This window comes from Diabrotica virgifera, chromosome 2, assembly GCF_917563875.1.
Source record: "Diabrotica virgifera virgifera chromosome 2, PGI_DIABVI_V3a".
In the NCBI taxonomy this organism is placed as follows: Eukaryota; Metazoa; Arthropoda; class Insecta; order Coleoptera; family Chrysomelidae; genus Diabrotica; species Diabrotica virgifera.
In genome coordinates, this window is record NC_065444.1 from 201,372,448 (window position 1) to 201,395,744 (window position 23,297).

At 32.4% G+C, this 23,297-nt stretch overlaps 1 protein-coding gene across 2 annotated transcripts; it reads left to right on the forward strand.

Moving 5' to 3' along the window:
* Positions 1-663: 663 nt before the first annotated feature.
* LOC126880361 (TM2 domain-containing protein almondex) lies at positions 664-20,883 on the forward strand. 2 transcript variants are annotated; one of them, XM_050644180.1, is made up of 5 exons: positions 664-963; positions 1,026-1,081; positions 2,746-2,889; positions 11,997-12,156; positions 18,602-20,883. In XM_050644180.1, exons 1-5 carry the CDS (start codon positions 888-890, stop codon positions 18,841-18,843), a joined length of 678 nt encoding a protein of 225 aa, XP_050500137.1. In that variant the 5' UTR covers positions 664-887; the 3' UTR covers positions 18,844-20,883. The 2 variants fall into 2 exon arrangements, with proteins under 2 accessions (XP_050500137.1, XP_050500136.1); XM_050644179.1 differs by having other exon boundaries at positions 672-963; positions 1,023-1,081.
* The last annotated feature ends 2,414 nt before the right edge of the window (positions 20,884-23,297 follow it).

Sequence of the window (23,297 nt, forward strand, 5' to 3'; positions counted from 1 at the left end):
CCTAAAGCCACAGTGGTGGCCCAAAATAAATTTTTGCATATTTTCTTTATTAATTCTCCTTTTTTTGGGTGGTTCCGGGAACCACCCATTGGACAAATTTGTAAATAACTCTTGTACTGGGTAATGGCTAAAAGTTTTTTTTACGCTAGTATAAGCGGCTCAGATGATATAAAAAGGGGTTTTTAAAATTTAACATTCTGTAATTAAAAAATGGGAAGTTGCCCTTAAATGAAACCCATATCAAAAAATCAGTCAACTTTGTCATTAATTGCTGCAGGTTTCTTTTTGATTCTTTTTGAAAGGGGTGAAAATGGGGTTCCGGGGCAAAATCTTTTAAGAAAAAGTTAGTCTCATAATAAGCACCCCTTGATATACCAGAAAAAAAAATAAAACCGGACTTGTGTCCAGTTTGCGATGTTCAACCTCTGTTTCCTACACTATAGAGTATAGAGCCATAAATAAATTGGCAGTTTGAAATAAAAATTTCAACACCCCGTATCTCGGAAACGAAGCATTTGCAGACATACGTTTCTGGAGCAAAACTGTCAGTATTTTTTCATGTAGAATTGCCTCCCAAAGTCTGTCATACTTCGTGCTAACACATACACACTGCACACTGTGCTAACACCCTGTATATCGTGACGATACTTTTTAACATCTGAATCGTCTTTCTGAACCTATCCCACATCCGCTAGAATTGCCCTAGCCACCTTCATTAGATTTGAGATTATTTGTAACATTCTAACCCTGGCTGTGTACCCACTGGAACAAACACCATATTCAGCTGACAAAACGTCAAAAAATAAGGTTATATTATTATTATATTTATAATTTTATTTACAAGTTGATAAGTTGCAACTTTTTTACATGTGCTAATATCATGAAAAATGAAATGTCTGCATATAAATATAAGAAAAGCAACTTTTATCCTTCTTACAATTTTAATAAATCATATTCAAATGGGTAAGTTACATTGATTTCCTCATCATATTTTTGATGGTACAATCATTTACGTTTTTCAGAAGATCAAAATCCCACAGGACAAGATCAAACCAATGATAAAAAGAGTGATACAGCAAATGTAAGTTTATAACAAAATGCATCATAATCTTATAGGTCTGGACCTAGTTACAATATTTATTTTATTTTAAAAATAGGTCATCATGTAAAGCTGCAAATTTATACACATGTTCATGTTGATATGTTGATTTTAATCCCAAATGTGTGATTTATTGCACCTAGTTACACTCAAGTACCTTTCTTAGAATCTAGATTTTTGGGTGCCCAACATAAGACCTATTAAGCAAACAATAAAACAGGGTGATGATGATTAATCTTCAGATCCGAATCCTTCGTTGAGATTTGTAACAGTAGAGTACTGAAAGATAATGTGTGGCAATTTAAACATTCTTTTAGAGAAAATAACTGCGTCAGTATAAACTCTAAACAAAGAAATAATATCAACTTGGCACCTTTGTTAAGAAAATAGCAACATGCAAAGGCAATATTTGCTGCCAATCACGTGCCAGCGCTTAATATGGTTACTTCAGTCAGGGGGAGTTTATGCTCAAACGAGTGATATGGTTACTTCAAGTCAGGTGCCGTTCAACAAAATGGCTCCTAACCGAGTTCCATAATCTTCAATAGGCAGCAAACATGTTAAGACAATATTAGACAAAAACCTGGGCACACCCCACCATCTTCTACAATTTGACTGCCTTTTGGATGTCAAGTTTAATGATTGGTAATTATTGTTTATTCAATGAATCTGAATCTCGATATCCCATTTTTGTTGATAGGTCTGAAGAATCTCTTTTCAATAACATATTTTCTTTTTGTGTTTTCTAGCAAAAACCATGTCTTGTGCTCATAACAAACTATTGGTATTATTTTCATCATCAAGATGTTGATGTATCATCAAGATGCTATGTGAAACTCTTTATTGCATCCTCTACTCTAATTTGATTTCGATTTCCTCTTGTTCTTGTCTGTGCTAGTGTTTTTATTTAAGAAAGCTGGAAAAGAGTATAAAAACTGCAAAAACATGACATATTTACATAGTAAAATAAAAGGAATTGGTGGATTACATATACATACAAACAGGGCCGGCGATAAAAAGTCTGCAAGAGATGTACTGCAGGCGGGCGCCACTGTTTGGTGGGCGCCAAAATGAGTTTTTTTCTGCTGGTGTTATAAAAAATACTAATCAAAATAAAACGATGGGCGTCTACTCTAGTTTTGCAGGCAGGCACCTTATACCCTAGCGTCGGGAGTGCATACAAAGGAATACTTCTGATGAGTGTAGTTATATAACAAACAAGAATAAATGATTTTAGACAATGAAAAACTAAAAGACAATTGAACAAGATTCTTCTTCATTCTAATATTTGCTGTTACAATTCTTTCTGATACATATTGACACTCTTTTTACTTATGTGATTTTTGTATCTTTGGTGCTACACTTTCTTTGGCCCTGTTTTCTTTTGCTACTCCATTGTAGATTAGTATATATTCACCTAATCTTTATTGGCCTTTTCCTTTCGTTTTTGTTTCCTGTAGAGCACATATATATCTATGTATTTGTTTCTCTTTTAATACTTGGGTGATTTCTTGATCTCTGGTGTTGAGCGATCTGATGTTCCATGTTGTTATTCTCATCTGGGTTTTGAATGTTCTTTTTTTTAGATTAATTATAAACGATTAATTCTTTGTTAATTTAATTATTACTTTTATTTTTTTTTTCAGAGTGACTTAATTCTTCACTGTCCAACACATCTAGAATGCCAAGACTTAAAAGGATCTTGTATAAAATGTAATTTGACAGATAAGTGCATATATGGAGAAACTTTAGACACCTCTTGTGAGCCAGAGCAAGGAGTTACATGCAGTGTATGGTTATATTTGTTGCTTTATTACGTAAAAGATTTTTTAACTTAAAATTTTACAAACATATTTAATCCTATATAGAAATAAAACCTAGTAAATTCGGAAAATATATTCTTAAGGCCATCGCGATCGGTATATAATTTGCAAATATTTTACGTGTATCCCTACTTTTTCTGTCTTTACACAGCAAATTACGTGTAGTAAAATTCTCACTGGTATGGATATGTAAACTTTACTTGACAATGTCATCATTAACTTTAAAGATGGCTTTTGAATGTTCTTGGATAACTTTTACTTGTATAATTAATTGCCTTAATTATTAAGTCAGTTAATTAATATGATAATTTTTTCACTAACTATATATTCAGTGATTGTAATAATTTATCTACTGTACAACAAAAACTAATAATCAATCGAGAAAAGAGGAAAAGTGATAAAGTGATTTTTTAATAATTTATTGTTACTATGAAACGCTTACAATTTTGAACATCTTTAATAACAAAATACTTGGATCACTGAATATATCTTGGTGCATTCTCTGCTTGGATCTTCCATAAATAATAGACAATAAATAACTTTTTATTAAGTTCACGTCTTAAATCAATTATTTATCAAATACACTATCAATATTATTTAATCAACAACTCAAAATATTCCCGATGCCATGTCAAATATTTAAAATTGTCATTGTCTGACTGACAATATTCTATTCGACTGAGTGCGTTGTATGATAAAGATAGATTTGGAAAATATTACCACGGACATTGTGTTAATTTTTTTCGAATCCTGAAAAAAGTCCCTTAGAATGAATAAAAAGTTTATTTTGAATGAGATATTTGAAATTAAAAATCACACTAAATTTTCTTAGTTTTTCACCCCTGTAACTTATTAAAATAAACATTATAGAAGTTCTCAGGGACTTTTGGCCCTAGCTATTAATGTAATCTTTCATTCTGCGTTTTAATTTATCAAAAATTTTTCAAAAATACTTATTAGTGTTTCAGGATTCGAAAAAAATGACTCCCATTTGAATAGCATGGAGCAGAAACTATGTACCCATCCCTTTAATAATTTTTGGTTTTCAAAACATGAAATCTCCGATTACATGGGAGCATCTGTGCATCTAAACTAGTGATTCGCAAAATTAAATTCCAACAGAGGGCGCTCAAAATTTAAAAGATGGACGACAACGCTAGGAAAACAATTCATTTTGTCATTTGAATTCACAGTTCTAAAACGTTAAATTAAAATCATTTACAGGAGTGTTTTGCCAAGGTAACCACTAAGTTTTGCAACTAAGACGTCTTATAAGTTAAAGACGACTCAAAATTATGTTTAATCTGTATGCATTCATTAAAATTTGATGCTAACTACTGATTTGTTTTTACCTTTTTTTCATAAAAAAATCTGGCCCACGATAATCACACAGCGTTCTAAAAATTATTAATCTGTCTTAGGATTTCTAATTTTGTTTTTAATTTAATTAATAGGTGCACTACAGTTTATTTTACACCGACAGATAACAATTTTTAATTAAGTAAAAACTGGAAACTTGGAAACTAAGTAGGTGAATTTATTTTATAATAATTGTGTTCTGGAAATTACGAAGTGGTCGGGATATTGTTCATAACAATGTACATTCTATGTACATAATATATACTACATTTTATTCATTTATTTAATTTTGCAGTCGCTTAAATACTACGTTTAATACAAACGTTAAATTAACAAAATGTGTGATTTGGCATTGGTTAATTTAGGTCATTACATAGAGTATAATAGGAATGAATACTGAGGAACACTGCAATAGTTTTTTTAAGTCGAAATTATTGTTAACTACAACATAAACTGATCGCAAATATGTACACAAGTTAATGGCAAAGTCAATGTTTTCCTTGAGTTGATGCTTTTCAATTTCGCCACCAGGCGTCGCCCACTTTGCGGTTCCTCGCCAATAATTTTAATTACTTCCCCATTGATTTTTTATTTTTGACTATTCCAATTGACCCATTCGCTGCCGCACACGTGCCAGCATGTGATGTGGTTACTTCAGTCAGGTACCAGCGAGTGATACAGTTACTTCAGTTAGGTGCCGTTCAACAAACTGGCTCCTAGCCAAGTTCCATCCTCTTCGATCGGCAGCGAATGACTTAACTACGACTACGTGACTACCTGTTTTTGTTCTGGAAATGACATATGAGGCCCCTAGGACACAAGTGGTGTAAGTGCCAAGTTTTGAGAAAACTTTGTTCAAAGTTCTAGACAAATTTAAGAATATATGTAGGTACATACTAGTTAGCATGTTTTCAATGACATGTCATTCCTGGTCATGTTATTGTTAGTTTATGTAGAAAGTTTGAAGCCACCATGTTTTCTTTGTGTTTGGGAGTCCATTTTTATATTTAACCCAATTTCCTAAAAATTGTCACTTACACCCCTTGTGTCCTAGGGGCCTCATATCGTGACTATGATACGATATTGCACTATGAGTGCAATAGTATCGCAACTCAAAAAAAGTAAATGTGAAGATAACGAACGTTTTAGTTTGGCTCAAATTTTTATCTTTTTTTTACATCAACCCTATTAATGATAGAAATGGTATTGTGAATTAAAACAACACATTTAGATTGACTCATTTTAGTTAGTGTTTTTAAAATAATAACATAATACCCTGATAATGATATATTTGAAGTTAAGATAGTCTTGCACCGTAGTAAAAATACACATTTTGGCATATACGATACAAATTTAATGATAATAAAAGTCAGAATCATTATTTTCCGAGCGAAACGTAATTTATTAAATAAAACCATTAACATAAGATTAAGGATATACAAATAAAAATTGTGTTTCACTTATAACCTAAGCCTTTGCTTCATGAGTTATTCAACATCTGAGTCATTACTTGCACTGGTGGAAACTGGGAGTGATTCGTAAAAGTCGTGGTAGTCTTTTGTTATTAAATTTTTCTTACACAGAGATAGTAACCCATCTTTTTTGCTTACTTATACCCAGGGGTTCCTTGTAGGCATTGTCAAGAACTAGATCTTTTATGATGCATTCAGATATTCGTCTGTGGGATCTGTTAATTAATATTTTTTTAAACGTGTCTGATTCAAAGCTTGTTTTATAAAATATAGAATGTGGGGAATCTTTTCTACACTGCAGTACTTTAATATTACTCCAAATTACCTTCTCATTATTAATATTGGTTGTAAATTGTTTTCCCATTTTAGTTGTTAACGCTTTAATATCAAAGATATCATATTGCAGACACACACTGCCAATATGAAACTAAATTCTTGCATTTTTGTTGTTATTCGTAAATATTGTGGGTGTAAGGCTATCACATTTTGATATAAGATACCCAAATTTATTGCCGCGGACGGCAATTAGATGTAAGACTATCATATTTTTTCTAATATGATAGTCTTGCACAAAAACGATAAGCCTTATACGCGAATATTATAGTATCATAACTTGGGAATTATACCATGAAAATTAAATTTTTAGTTAGAATAGTTTTGCACTCATATAAAGTGCTATAAATGAAACATTTTTCCCGATTATTTAAAAAAATAATTTTTTTTGACTTACGATAGTATTGCACTCATAGTGCGATATGTCTAATAAAGATCTTAGGTCAAAATTTTGTTCGCTTGTTCTTTTAATTTTAGTACTGTTTACTTAGTGCATTATCTGATTTAACGGTTTCGGTATGATCCTGGGAGCCAGTGACCTTGTTTTTTGGCTTGGTTACTGTATACAGAAATAGTGACAGTACATGTTCCTGTGGCAATCAAGCCTCAATCATTCCAACTTCAGACAGCATGTGTCCTATCTGGACAGTGAACTTTCTATTGGCCAACCGAGAGAAGGCATGTCATTGACTTGCTGTATCTAAGTTGGCTCATTTTGTGGATGAGACCTTTGTACCACACTCTCTCAAATGCCTTATTGACGTCTGGGAATGCAATAACAATGCATGAGTTGAATCTCTTTGTAGCGTGTTTAGTCAACCTGAGCATTTCAGCACTTGTAACTGATATTCCCATCATCCTTTGCCAAGCCTCTCTACCCGAGGAATCATTTTATAATAGGTTTCAATCATTTATCATTCTGATGTTCTCAGTGTTTCATAATGTACCGGGTGTCCCAATAAGAATGGCTCTCGGCTATATCTCAGTAACCGTTTATAGTACAGCTTTGAGAAAAAAATATTGATAACAAAATTTGCCTCGGTAAAAGCCTGGAAATTATTTTCATAATTGTAGGTCCACCGCTAGAGTGTTATTATTGAATATCAAAAATTTAAAAATCGAAATTTTACAAAATTTACCTAATGAAGGGGCACTGGAAATCCAATCATCGTATTTTTCATAAAATTCTGCCCCTATTTGATTTCACAAGTTTAAGTCTACCTTTGCAAATAAGAGGTGGAGGTGACTGGGAACCTTCTTATGAAAAAATGGCTGTAAGTCCGGTTCTGCTAAATAGAATTTTGCATACTTGGTCTTGTTGAAAACAGCTCTTTTTCGTCAATGTAAGTGTCATATTTTAGAAATAGCCTGATAATCTTTTTAGAAATCTAGTGTTCTTTGGAGAATATTAAATACAAGTATGTATTTTTAATCCTGTATTACAAAATTAGACCAAATTAGCAACATAATACCGAAAACCGCATGTCGATACCTTTTGTCTATCCCGAGATATCTTAAGAAACGTGTAAATTTTAAACCACTGTTAATGTCACCGGTAAACGAAGTTAAGGAAAAGTATTGTGCTATGGAAAAAACAAAGACAAATTTTCCAGATGTAAACATATATATTTAATTAAAACAACAATAAGACAAACAACACTATAAAATATAACAAAGAAATAAAAGCAACTACTTACTTAGTGACTACCTAAATATTCAAATTGTTGTCTGTCATTTTCGATGCTAGAATTTACTCTATCAAGAGTAGATTGAACAGCAGTCTCAATTTCTGCTTTCGCAATGCTTTGAATGGCGTTTCGTATTCTCTAGATTCTAGATCATGTTTTCTCGAGTAGTGGGCCTAGCGGCAAAAACAAGATCTTTAATCTGTCCCCATAAATAAAAGTCTAAAACAGTTAAATCTAATACTTGCATCGAAAATGGTGGGCAAAAATTTGAACGTTTAATCAGTCACTAAGACTAAGTAAAGTAGTTGCTTTTATTTCTTTGTTATATTTTATATTGTTGTTTGTCTTATTATTGTTGTTTTAATTATTTATATACGTTTACATCTGGAAAATCTTATGTAACAGTTATGTTTAAAATTTACATACTTCTTAAGATATCTCTAGATACCAAAAGTTATCGACATGCGGTTTTCGGTATTATGTTGCTAATTTGGTCTAATTTTGTAATACAGGATTAAAAATGCATACTAGTATTTAATATTTTCCAATGAAAACTGGATTTTTGAAAATAATTAAATAACGCCTCCTAGCTTCCATATTACTTATTAGGCTCTTTCTAAAATAAGACACTTACATTGACGAAAAAGAGCTGTTTTCAACAAGACCAAGTATGCAAAATTCGATTTAGCAGAACCGGACTTACAGCCATCTATTCATAAGAAGGTTCCCACTCACCCCCACCTCTTATTTGCAGAGGTAGACTTAAACTTGTGAAATCAAATATGCGCGGAATTTTATGAAGAATACGATGATTCGATTTCCAGTGCCCCTTCATTAAGTAAATTTTGTAAAATTTTGATTTTTAAATTTTTGATATTCAATTACGCCCTCTAGCAGTGAACCTACAATTATGAAAATAATTTCCAGGCTTTTCCCGAGGCAACTTTTGTTACAAATATTTTTTTATCAAAGCTGTACTATAAACGGTTCCTGAGATATGGCCGAGAACCATTCTTATTGGGACACCCAGTACATGCTCTACCCTGTTTTTTTTTCTGGTGGTTACGATTGCTTATCAGATATTCTTAATATATGTCCAAACCACTTCAAGGATCGTTTTTCTATTTCGGTTTATCACTGTTTCTTTTGCTTTCATTCAAGTTATTACTTCCTCATTATTTTTCTTTCCTATTCTTGATATTTTGCGCTTCTTGTATAATCTATTTTTACCGCTAAGAACCTTTTTTTGGGTCTGAATTGAGAGGATTTTAAGCATTCGAAAACTTATTAAAAGAAATAAATACTTTAAGAGGACCCACTTACTTAATTTTAAAACAAATAGTTCACAATTCAATAAAATATTTAACTGAAAGAAATGTAAACGTCATCACTTGTTTTGTAAATCTTTATATTTTGGCCTCTGTTGTTAGTGGTCGTTATTGTTTTTTTACGTTTATACAGGGTGTCCAGAAACTCTCCTGACAAACGAAGACCGGAGATTCCTCAGATAATTTTAAGACAATTTAACCCAATTCACCTAGTCCGAAAATGCTTACTAAGGGAGCTGGAGCCTTTTGAAGATGTCGCCTTGTAAACGCGTCTAGTAAAAACTAATTACAAGAAGCCGTCTTCAAAGAGCTCTTTATAGCTCCCTTAGGGAAGTCGCACACCAAAGAAACATGAAACGTGAAACACGTTTCATGAAAATAAAACACTGCTAAAAACATAGAAGTCCGCATACCAATGAAACGAGTGTAATTCATGCGCGTGAAACATGGCCGCACATCAAAGAAACGTGAAACACGTTTCATGGAAATAAATCACTGCTAAACAAATAGACGTCCGCAAATCTATGAAACGAGTGGGATTCATGCCCACGAAACATTTTTATCTTCTTGAAACGTGTTTCATAAAATAAGTCGTGTTCTATTTTTCGGTTTCAGTTTCATTGTTTTGAATAACTGTAATGAGAATCAAGAAGAAACCCTGCTGCAGTTAATCACAAGTAAGTGGCAGATTTTTTGGTATAGGTTTCATTTAAGGGCAATTGCCCATTTTTTAATTACAGGGTGTTACATTTTAAAAAACCCCTTTTTATACCATCTGAACCGCTTTTGCTAGTGTAAAAAAACTTTAAACGATTACCCATGTAGGTACTGGTATTATTTACAAATTTGTATAATTCACCCCCATTTTTCCCCGGAACCACCAAAAAAAAAAAGAATTAATAAATAAAATGATTTTCTTGGACTCCTTCACACACCATGCCCTTTATTAAAATGCTTCACATATCATTTTGTGCACGTTCTTATATTACCCATGCATGGACACCAAAAGCGATTTCTTGGTGGTGCAACCCCTGTAGCAAAAACAATAAAATGGGAGGTTGAAAAAACATTTTTTTTTTTTGCTTTTTGACCCATTTGGGCATATGGGTCAAAACCACCCCATAAAAAAAGGAGAATTAATAAAGAAAGTGGTTTTCTTGGAAACCTTTACACACCATGCCCCTTATTAAAATGCTTCATATATCACATTTTTTTAATGTTCTTAAGCCCATGCATGCACACCCAAAGCGATTTCCTGGTGCAACTGCTGTACCCAAAAAAATAATAAAACGGTGGTTGAAAGCAAATGTTGTTTTTCGCTTTTTTACTCATATGGGCCGATACTCCATTAATAGGGTTTTTCATAAATATATATGGTTATTGCAACATCCCTGCGGAAACTACCCCTATCCCTGAACATAAGTTTGGCGAGCATATTTTTAAGATTTTTTTATTACCTATGTAATTTTTGAAACAAAACTTATACACAATAACTAAAGACCACTATTTGCTCTACAAATAAGGTCCTATCCGTTTTTTTCGTATAAGCAACGTTACGGCACAGTGGCGTCGTAAACCTCAGAAATGCTTTTGTGGGCTACAGTTTTTGTATTTTTTTTCGTCACCTATTCATTTTATTGATAACGTACTTATGGCAAATAAAAGAACACACTGTCTGCTATACATTATGACCTATACATATTTTACTTTCTTTGCCATCTTTGCACCCTAAAGCCACAAATTCTTAAATTCAATTTTTGCCTATTTTCTTTATTCATTTTCCTTTTTTTGGTGGTTTCAGGCAAAATATGGGGGCGCATTATACAAATTTGTTAATAACACTTGTACATGGGTATTCGCTGAAAGTTTTTTTTACGCTAGCATAAGTGGTTCAGATGGTATTATAAAAAGGTTTTTTTTTTAATTTAACACCCTGTAATTAAAAAATGGACAATAACCCTTAAATGAAACCTATACCAAAAAATCAGCCACTTATTTGTGATTAATTGGCGCTGGGTTTCTTCTTGATTAACATTACTGTTAAAAATATTTTTTTAAAACATCTTTTTTAAAAACTTGTCAACTTTTGGAGGCCACCCCCACTAAACGATGGGTGATAAACATATGCTGTCGCGGAATAAATTGTAGAAAATATAGTCCTCTACAGGAAGGGCTACGTTTCGCAAAAACCTCAAACTACCCCCTTTAAAGGGATGAAAATGGGTGTTCCGGGGCGAAATCTTTTAAGAAAAAGTTGGTCTTATTAAAGGCGCCCCTTAATCTACCAGATAAAAAAATAAAACCAGACTTGTGTCGAGTTTGCGAAGTTCAACCTCTGTTTCCTACACCATAATTATTATGAAACGGTTTCGTTCTTCACAATTTATTTGTTTCATATTTCATGTTTTATGTTTCACGTTTCTTTGATATACGGCCTCCCTAAATAGCAATAAAAGAGCTGCGCCGACAGCAACGACCACGTCATCATTTTCCATTGTAGATTATACAAATTTTATTTTTGTTTCTTCTATTAATATATCACATGAAACGTTAACTTTTTTCACAATTTATTTGTTTCATGTTTCATGTTTTTTTGATGTGCATCAGATGTCATTTCCTTAGGAAGCATTTTCGAACTAGGTAAATTAGGTTAAATTGTCTTAATTGTCAGCATAGGCGTAACCAGGGGGTGGTTTTTGGGGGTTATAACCCCCTTTTGGATGTACTTTGAGCTCTATATGCTTAACACCATTATTATTCCATACCCCCCAGATACCTTTAAGTAGCCCCCCCCCCTTAGGATCATCCTGGTTACACCTCTGTTTGTCAGAAGAGTTTCTGGACACCCTGTACATAAGAGAAATTAGTATAATATTGGATATTTTAATTTTTAGGGTGTTAGAACTTTTCAGAGGAGCTACATATGTCGATATTGTTATCAGACAGAACATTGGGAACATGATTGTGATTTATCAGCAAACTGCAATTCCGTTACTTCTCCTAGATCATATTACGTAACAAACTGTACTGTAAAGGATGATGTTGTATGTTTAGGTAAGTATTTCGCTGAAATATTTCGAAATATTGGTAGGGGAGCCCAAGCGGGGATTTTTGCAGTTACTCGAGCGCATCAGATTATCATATGGGGAGAAACCTAGTACCCTGTAAATGTACCTTTACCATATATTGACTCTTAATACAGGGGAGTTCGTTAAGGGGGGTCCGAAAAAAATCTATCCTTAGAAAAACTCGAAATAGTTAGATTAAGATAAGGTAAGTTAAGTGCATGCAAAACAGTGTATATTTAAAAAATCTGAAGATTTGAGCGGGGCGTAAGGAAATGGGTGAGTCACAAAGTTTCACAAGAAAAAAGCGAATATTTCGCGAAATGAACGACAGATCGAAAAACTAAAAAATACGTGTTCAATATTTTTCAAAAATCTATCGAATGATACTAAACACGACCCCCACGGAGAGGGGTGGGGGGTAAATTTAAAATTGTAAATACGAACCCCGCGATATTTCGCGAAATCTATCGAATGGCGCCAAACACGACCCCCACGGAGGTTACTTCAAAATCTTAAATAGAAGCCCCCATTTTTTTATTGCAGATTTGGATTCCTTACGTAAAAATAAGAAACTTTTATTCGAGACATTTTTCTAATTATGGATAGATGGCGCTATAATCGGAAAAAACGATTGTTGGAAATGAAAAATTAAATTAAAAAATGGAAAGTCCCCACTAAAATGGAAAACTTAACTTTTTTTGGTTTTAGGAACTAATCTTCACAATTAGGTCCCCATAACGCTTGAGTGACTGCACATTTAGCATACTTTCCTCCCCTACTATATTGTATTTGATGTAAGGCCGTCCGCACACAGAGCTACTCAATAGAAACCAGTTGGTAACTTCGGTTACCAATCAGTTACTTAGTAGTCACTGTCCATGTATTTTAATGAGTATCCGCACACAGCGCTACTAGTTAGTAGCCGGTTTGTAACGCGTCAGTGATAGTCGATAGCGGACTGGACGTGTAGGTCGCTTGGGGATTAGTTTCTAGTTTGTTGTGATAAGTTTAACACGCTAAATTGGTAGAACATGTCTATTATGAACTTGTGGGAAATTGCGAAATTGGTCTATTATGAACTTGTGGGAAATATAATACATACAAATAATACTAATGTTTAATTTAGCTACCGATATCTTAAGTATTATTAATTTAGTAGTTTAAGTAGTATTAGTGGTTTAGAATGTTTTCATTTAAAAAATTAAAGAAATGTTATTTCCTTACCCGAGGGTTATTAAAATCCTTTCTTCCGCCCCAACACATTCTCGCATTGGAGTATTTTTCTTATGAATTGCAGGTATGTACTGTACAAGCAATTGTACTAAACATCTTTTGACATCCTATAAAACCCAAGAAATTTAGCATGACTTTCTTGTAATTCTTTTGTTGCAACAAATGCTCTGCAATTTATATTGTTTGCAATGTAGGGATGAACCCAATATCTCCTTTTTTCTGCTTTTTACGTCTTCTGTTATAATACTAAAGAATAATATCTTCGTCACTTGAATCACTAGACATTTTTAAAGCGATAATAACACTCAATAGTAAATATAAAGGTTTAAAATTTAAACACCGTATAACAAAGCTACTCGTACAGTCAAGAAGTGACTTGTTTTTATTAATTTCAGTTGCATAGTGTGCGAGTCATAGTTAGTAACCAGTAGGTAATTTTAGTTACCAACTAGTTTAGTTTATTTTTGGTAGCTCTGTGTGCGGACGGCTTAAGGAATTAATACTCCAGGAAACAAAGCCGAAAAATCACTTGAAAGATCGAAAAATTACTGGCCGCTTTTATTGAACTGGATTATCTGGGGAGAGTCAATATAGAATGCTTATCAACTCGTGGATATCGAAATTTTTACTGCGTCAGGGTTTTTATGTTAACATTAAGGCTATGGGTACATAATTCGCAAATATTTTACGGCTATCCCTACATTTTCTGTCTTTACAAGGCAAATTACGTGTAGTAAAATTCACACTGGTATAGATATGTACATATTACTAGAATGTCATTCTACTTGACAATGTCATAACTAGCGTAAAGAGATGGCTTTTGAATGTTCTTGGATAACTGTTATTTTTTGTATAATTGAAAATTATTAATTCAGTTAATAAATGTGATAATTTTTTCACTAGCTATGTATTCAGTGATTGTAATAATTTATATGTACCTACAAAAAAAAACTAATACTCAATCGAGAAAAGAGGAAAAGTGTTAAAATGATTTTTTAATAACATTGTTACTATGGAACGCTTACAATTTTGAACATCTTTAATAACAAAATACTTGGATCACAGAATATATCTTGATGTATTCTCTGCTTCTATCTTCCATAAATATTACACAATAAATAACTTTTTATAAAGTTCACATCTTAAATAAATTATTTATCAAATACACTATATTTATATCAATATTATTTAATCAACAACTAAAAATATTCCCGCTTCATGTCAAATAATTATTTAAAATTGTCACTGATTGTCAGTCTTTGACTGACAATATTTTACTCGACTAAGTGCGTTGTATGACAAAGATAGATTTGGAAAATATTACCACGGACATTATGTTCATTTTTTTCGAATCCTGAAAAAACCAATAAATATTTTTGAAAAATCTAAACGCAGAATGAAAGACTAAAGGCGGCTGCACAATTGCCCGGGAACGGGAACGAGAACGGAAACGAGAACGGGAAAAAAGTTAACTTCTATGTAAATTAATGTTGTAGATGCACAATAACCGAGAACGGGAAGCTGTCCGGTAACGGGAACGGGAAAGTTGACCATGTTTCAACTTTCTCGTTCCCGTTGTATTCCCGGAACCAATCAGAAGGCAGTATTAAAAATGCTGACAAATGCCCAATAAAAATTTGTTATTAGAAGTGTGTGATCAAGTTTTATTGACAATTTTTATACATTTTGCATTAAAATAAATGACGAACGACGATTAATTTCTTTATTGGAAAAATGTCCTCATCCGTATGATTGATGTAGATCATAATACGTGTACTTATATGGTAACTAGATACAATAATAATATAAATATTTGAATGGTATGCTTTTTATCTTTATGCTGACAAACCTTTGCGATTGCACACATATTGTGTAAATTAGTTCCAAGATTATAAAAAACGAAAATATTATAAAAGCTCGTCATCAAATAAATCCATATTTTTAGAGTTCACAGACATGTTCTTTTAATAAAATTAGAAAAAGATCGTTCCACAAAATTTATTTTGAGAAGAAAAATAATTAATAGCACAAGTGACAGTGACACAAAACAGCTGTTTACCATTTAATTGTGAATCTGCTGATGCTTTCAGTTTCCGTTCTCGTTCCCGTTTCCGTTCTCGTTCCCGTTCCCGGTCAATTGTGCAGCCGCCTTAAATTATTACCGAGGGCCGAAAGTCCCTAAGAATAAATAAAAAGTTTATTTTGAATGAGATATTTTAAATTAAAAATAACACTAAATTTTCTCTTAGTTTTTCACCCCTGTAACTTATTAAAATAAACATTAGAGAAGTTCTCAGGGACTTTCGGCCCTCGCTAATAACGTAATCTTTCATTCTGCGTTTAAATTTTTTAAAAATGCTTATTAGTTTTCTCAGGATTCGAAAAAAATGAATCCCCATTTGAATAGCATTGCAGCCGAAAAAACGTACCGATCCTCTTAAGGAAAAAAAGTTGCGTTTTTAATTCATTTCAATATTGTGAAAACAGTACCCATTGTAGATGAAAACATTCAACAGGCGACTTTCTTGAAAAATTGCTTACTCTGTAAAATCAGATTTTCTAAATTAGAAAATGTTTATAAACAAAAAGTTATTGCAAATTAAACACAAAAGTAAGCATTTTTTCATTTGTTTATAATTATTAATATAAGCAATTAAAATATGTAACACATTTTAAAGTCTGAGTTTTTATGTAGTTTCTTTATGTGCAAAAGATGGGTCCCATCGATTAAGTAGTTTCTAAACAATTCTATTTGCTTATCACATTTGAGAAAAGATCAGTTTAAATGGCTGTACAGGTAGTCTAAGCGCCAAATAGAGGTCACCGTGGCGTTTTCAATGGGTAAACTCAACGGTTTCTTATGGATTTTTGGCTGCTGATTACGAATTTCGAGGGTGGATTTCGATCAAAAGTAAAAAAAAATTGTTATAAATTTAATTTAAACAATTAAAATGAGACTTTTTAAAGCTCATTTACATGCGTAGAAGCCGAGTTACGATCGAAAAAAAAAAGATTTTTTTTTTAATTAAAAACATAATTTTTTTTACATAAAATAAAAATGTATACCATTTTTATTCAGTTGCAATGCGAAGGCAAAACAATCTTATTTTTCACTTAGAACAGGGAGCGCAATCCAGCACTCTGAATCGACGATTTTCGACTCTTATTGGAGTCATCATCGGAGAGGCGTAGGCTTGCTGCTCTCTGCTCGAAGTGACCAAACCATGAAAGTTTATCCCCACATTGGCAACTGACATGTATGGATTAGGTGACTAGCGTCATCTGGCAATTTAAAGGTAAAGTTTTCAATCCTAATAGCAACATTAATAATATTGAAAAATATTAAGAATATTACTAAAAGATTTTTAAATTGAAAAACTTTTTGGTCCATTTCCCTGGTATTTTTATTTTATGTTATATTAGTATATTTTCCATTTTCCGTTGGAACTTTACTAAGCTGCAGACGGGAGTTGTGAATTGCAACTTTTTAGAATTACCCTTTGTCTTCACTTCAGCATCCATCTGGCTTGCAAATTTTAGGAGCCTTGGAGGTGTTACCAGGGAAATAGACCAATAAGTTTTTCAATTTAAAAATCTTTTAGTAATATTTTTAATATTTTTCAATATTATTAATGTAATAAATTATTAGGATTGGAAACTTTACCTTTCAATTGCCAGATGACGCTAGTCACCTAATCCATACACATCAGTTGCAATGTGGGGATAAACTTTCATGGTTTGGTCACTTCGAGCAGAGAGCAGCAGGCCTACGCCTCTCCGATGATGACTCCAATAAGAGTCGAAAATCGTCGATTCAGAGTGCTGGACTGCGCTCCAAGTTCTAAGTGAAAAATAAGATCGTTTTGTCTTCGCATTGCAACTGAATAAAAATGGTATACATTTTTATTTTATATTAGTATTACTCCTATAAAGTAACTAGGTCCATTTTCCGTTGGAACTTTACCAAGCTGCAGACGGGGGTTGTGAATTGCAACTTTTTAGAATTCCCTCCCTTTGTCTTCACTTCAGCATCCATCTGGCTTGCAAATTTTAGAAGCCTTGGAGGTGTCACCAGGGAATGGACCAATAAGTTTTTCAATTTAAAAATTTTTAGTAATGTTTTTAATATTTTTCAATATTATTAATGTTGCTATTAGGATTGAAAACTTTACCTTTTATAATTTTTTTACTTTAAAACAATTTCATTTGGGATGCTAATTAGGGGATGATTTTTACCAACTTTATTTTGAGCGTTACTTATTTACTTTTGGTGCTAGAAACTAAAAAAAACAAAAATAAAGATTTTTAAACACTTTAAAAAAGTTGTGATGAGTTTTCTCCGAATGGTGCTTGATTTTTTAGTTATTTTATGTTGAAATATTATATTTGGAATTTGACGAATAAGAACCTATTTTTTTATTAGCTGCAACTTTGCTTCTGCTGAGTCTACATATACTTTATGTGTACATCTTTTTTTTTTTCGTCAAAGCACTTACTTTTTGAGTTATTTGCGAAAAAGCGTATAAAATGTGGTGTTTTGTTGAAAATGAACAAATTCACTCGCAAATAACTCGAAAAGTATTGGCTTAGTAAAAAAACTCTATTTATTGATTAAAAGTTGCTTAGAATTTGTCAGTTTATCCAATTCCGAACTTACTTTGAACGTATTTTTTCACCCTCGAGAAGGGGTGAACACACCTCCAGGGCAAAAGCACACATCTTCACACTATCTAATAACTTACACCTAAACAAATGGAAAACAATGAATTTATATCTTTTATTTCACAATTTTTCAAATTCACAACTGACTTACTAATTCCAAAAACCCTTATTTATACATTATTACAATGTTCCAAAATAAGAAACATTATTACGGAAGAATTTATCTTATTCTAGAATAACAATCGAATGGTTATTTACATAAATATCAAATAAGCATTTTCTAGAAAGAAATATCGAGGTTAATATACCTGTTAAAAAGGTCCCCCTTTTAAATGCATTCATAAATCAAATTCGGCAAACAAGACCCTTTTTGTTAAATTATAATAAATAGGCAAGGAGCTGAAAACAGTCGGGTGACAAAATCACGTCACAATATTTTAGCTATGTGTATGCCACATGTCAATCCAAGCGGTTCTTTAAAATCCACAGCAAAAACCGTGAGTAAATGGACTAAAATGCGCTTTATTTTATTCTAGGACTGAGATCGTTCAAGAAGAAATTATTATGCAACTGGACTGGTGGATACAGGTGGTCGACAACCCTCGCTCTAAGCATAGCATTGGGCGGCTTTGGAGCCGACAGATTCTATTTGGGTCATTGGCAAGAAGGAATTGGCAAATTATTTAGTTTTGGTGGGCTTGGCGTATGGACTATAATCGATGTTATATTGATATCATTACATTATTTGGGGCCCGCAGATGGATCACTTTATATTTAATGAACAAGTTTTTAGGGAATATCTAATTGTAGACTTATTAAACGATAATGATTAAATTTTACTTGGCCGATAACCAACCATTATTTTTATACAGGGTGTTTTATTGGGAAACGGAAATACTTGAATGGTGAGTAGAGGTCACTGAGGCAGTTCTAGGTATACCACATATATGGCCTTCCAGATTTTTATAACCGAGTAACAGGGTGTTTATCGATTTTGCCAATTTCTTTCTGGACCCATAACTTTAGAACCACCTTGTATATTTTTTTGATATTTGGTACACATGTGTCTCATTTAGAACCCAAACCACCCAACTACTAATCACAAAAAAATCCAGGTTACTGACTAAAAAAAATTATAAATTCATTGTGACCTTGAAACAACACCCTGTATATTGAAATTTTCAATGAAAAGAGCACAAAAAACTAAGTTTAATAATTCGCTTCAATTTTTTGCGCAGATAATTTAATGACTTTAATTTTGAAATTATATCGAAATTTTTAAAAACTCAGATTAAAAAGCAGGTATATTATTAACTTTCAATAATGAATTGTTAAAGTTAATGAAGAAATACTCATTTTAAAAGTAATCAATATTTATTTACTACATTGCAATGGCTCATTTGGTAATCGCAAGATAAATCCAGGTCCGGATTAACAAAAAACATAAAGTAATTGTGACCTTGAAACAACACCTGGTTTATTGAAATTTTAAAATCCGTTTGAACATTTGAAAAGAGCACAAAAAACTAAGTTTATCGGTTCGCTTTAATTTTTTGAGCAGACAATTTAATAAATTAATTTTGAAATTATATCGAAATTTTTTCTTGAGTTCTCATAGTTCTTAAAACTTTCGACATAATTTCAAAATTAAAGTCATTCAATTATTGTCTGCGCAAAAATTTGAAGCGAGGCATTAAACGGATTTTGAAAACTTCAATATACAGGGTGTTGTTTCAAGGTCACAATTACTTTATATTTTTTTGTTAACCCGGTCCTTGATTTTTCTTGTGATTGGTAAATCGGTCCTTCAAATGTAGTAAATAATTATTGATTATTTTTAAAATGAGTATTTATTCATTAATTTTCATAATTTATTATTAAAAGTTCTTTAAAAACATGCTTTTTAATCTAAGAATTTTTAAAAATTTCAATATACTTAATTTCAAAATTAAAGCCATTAAATTCTCTACCCAGAAAATTAAAGCGAACCTATAAACTCAGTTTTTTGTGCTCTTTTCAAATGTACAAACGGATTTTGAAAATATCAATATATAGGGTGTTTTTTCAAGGTGACAATTACTTACAAAGTTAATAATACCTGCTTTTTATTCTCAGAGTTCTTAAAAATTTCAATATAATTTCAAAATTAACGTCATTAAATTGTCTGTTCAAAAAATTGAAGCGAACCATTAAACTTAGTTTTTTGTGCTCTTTTCAAATATGCAAACGGAATTTGAAAATTTGAATATACGAGGTGTTGTTTCAAGGACCCAATGAATTTATAAGATTTTTTAATCTTGACCTGGATTTTTCTTGTGATTAGTAGTAGTTGGGTAGTTTGGGTTCTAAATGAGACATATGTGTACCAAATATCAAAAAATATACAAGGTGGTTTTAAAGTTATGGGTCCAGAAAGAAATGGGCAAACTCTATAAAACACCCTGTAACTCGGATATATAAAATCTGTGCGGCAATAAATGTAGTATATCTAGAACCGCTTCAGTGACCTCTATTCATCATTCAAGTATTTTCGTTTCCCAATGAAACACTCTGTATAAAGAAACACGTTTTTTTGTAAATAAGTTTCTAAAACGTTTCTCTCGAATCTAAATATACCATATCCGAATTTCTGCGGTTTAGCGTTGCATTGGCTAAAATCGGCTAAGTATAAGACTAAAGTTATTATCAGATGTATTAAGTTTATTGAAGTTATATCAATTTACTTTATTTTGAAGACTTAAATAGTTTAAGGTTTAAGAATTGTATATATTTATTGATTACCATTAAAAAATAAACTAAATTAAATACATTTATAAAATAGTATTTGTGATCACGAACAACAGTGCAGAATGTAGAATGGGTAATAAGCTATTGGGATTTAGAAATGGTCTAGGAACTAGAGAGGCACTGTTTTGTATGCGCGTTCTCTTACAAAACTTGTTTTCATCAACTTCGAGAAGGCATTCGCCCATGTACAACACGATACACTTTTTGAATGACTACGGGCAGCAGAACTTGACCACTAAGATATAAGACTGCTCAAAATACTTATGTATATTACAATCAAGTAGCCTCTATCCAAATTGGAGATGGTTGTACTGAAAAACTGCCCATCAAACGTGGAGTACAACAAGGTTGTGTTTTGTCACCCAGTTTTAAAAAAATTTATCTATGCTCTGAACAATCTTTAACAGGCTTTGGATAACAAACAAGATACTTTGCGGAGAAGTAAACAACAAAAAACAAACCGACACTGTGTCTATCAAATTAATTTTCGGCACTGTGTTTATCAAGATGCAACTGTCACGTTTATCCAGGTAACACAAATATGTAACAGAACAGAATTTACAGTTGTTGAAGGTCTGTTCTTGAAAATTTAAACACTGACTCTAAACTGATAACAAATTCAACAAGCAAACTGTACATCTGAATATTTCATAATTACAGGAAATACGCTGAGAGATCGAAAAAGGAGTAAAGGCATTAGAATACAATGTAACGTACAGTGTATAAACGAATGTGGACACTAAATAGAAAAAAAAAAGAACGTGTGTGTACTTTGTACGCACGTAAGAAGTTATACTTCTATTATACGATTTCTTAAAAATAAATATACTTTAAACAGTTTGTTTTAATTTTTTTAAACACCAAACTAATTTTGTACTTACCGCTTTCAAAAAAATAAAAAACAGCATAGGATTGCTGCTGACTCGAACTCAAGACCTCTCGATCTCTGGCCGAATGCTATACCAAATACGCTACGAGGATTGTGTCTGTATCGGTTCGGACGTACCTAATGACACTTCACGGTAACAAACAGACAAGCATAATAAATATACAATAAAATGTTTTAATAATACTCATCTTACTCCTGAGGAAGACAAATCCAAAGACACAAAAATTATAATAAATATATTTACTAACAACAGTAATATATTCTTTTCACACCTTTTCTCGCACTGATATATTTATACATAACTTGAAAGATTCAGCAACTAAACGCCATACTGTCTGTGTGCGCATGCGCGCAGTATTATGAAATTTTACTCTCAATCGCGCCTAAAGAAGTATAACTTCAAAAAGAATGGAATAATCACATAAGCAGAATGGGGAAGACACGTATGGTCAAAATAATAAGAGATAAATCACCAATCGGTAGAAGTATCGGTCGACCGCAAAAGATATAAGTGACAACCTTCCATAGAGGTCGCGCCAATGAACAAGCAGAATTGTTTATAAAGAGTAAGAAGAAGATGAAGCTCTACAAACAGATCTCGGGAGTTTTATTGTATTATTAAGAATAAATCTGTATTTATCTTAGTGATGGATTTAGGGTGGAATGAAAGGATAGAAAAAATACTTTCTAATAGCAATCAAAAAACCCTTTTCATGTCTACAATAAAACTACAAAATATTTTTGTTCTATCTTTACATCTTCAGGTGCCACAACGGTTTTGAAAATATAAGATTTTAACAAAAAAATACAAAGATTTCAAATATTTTATATATTTGACCTGGTGTCGTAGCTAACATTTCTAGGTCAAATATTCTTTCTAATAATAGTTAAAAGGTGTGCTCTTTACACCGTTATACCAACCATACTTTGATATTAGTGTTTTAGCAATAACAGGGCCCCCGCAAGGCTGACCGGTGCCCGCGTGCGGCTCATATTTTAGCAAACTTTAAACCTACTACATATATCCACTTATGAAATAAATCTATAATTTTTTATTTTTTACTTGTAATAAAACAACAGAAATTGCAAGAACTCAAATTTTATTTTTCTTGTAACTGATTTGTTGATGATGACAAAAAACAAATAAAACATTCTTCGGACTAGACAAGTGCCGTGTTTTAAATATAGTCAGAGGAAAAGTACAGCCCGGAGGATTCGATATGCAAAATGGCCAGAACATCGAGGCCATAGGTGAAAATGATATGTATAAATATCTTGGAGTAAAGCAAGCGCGGAAAATTGACCATAAGCAAATGAAAACTGAGATAACAGCGGAGTTTATACGAAGGGTAAAACAGCTGCATCGTTCACACCTTAACAGTAGAAATTTGTTTAAGGCACTAAACGCCTACGCATGTTCCGCGCTTAGCTATTCGTTTGGCATTGTTAAGTGAACAAAAGCGGACATAGAGAATCTTCAGCGAAAAGTAAGAACAAAGGCACAAAAACACCATCCTAAAAGTGCAGTAGAAAGAACGACCCAGAAATGCGCATAA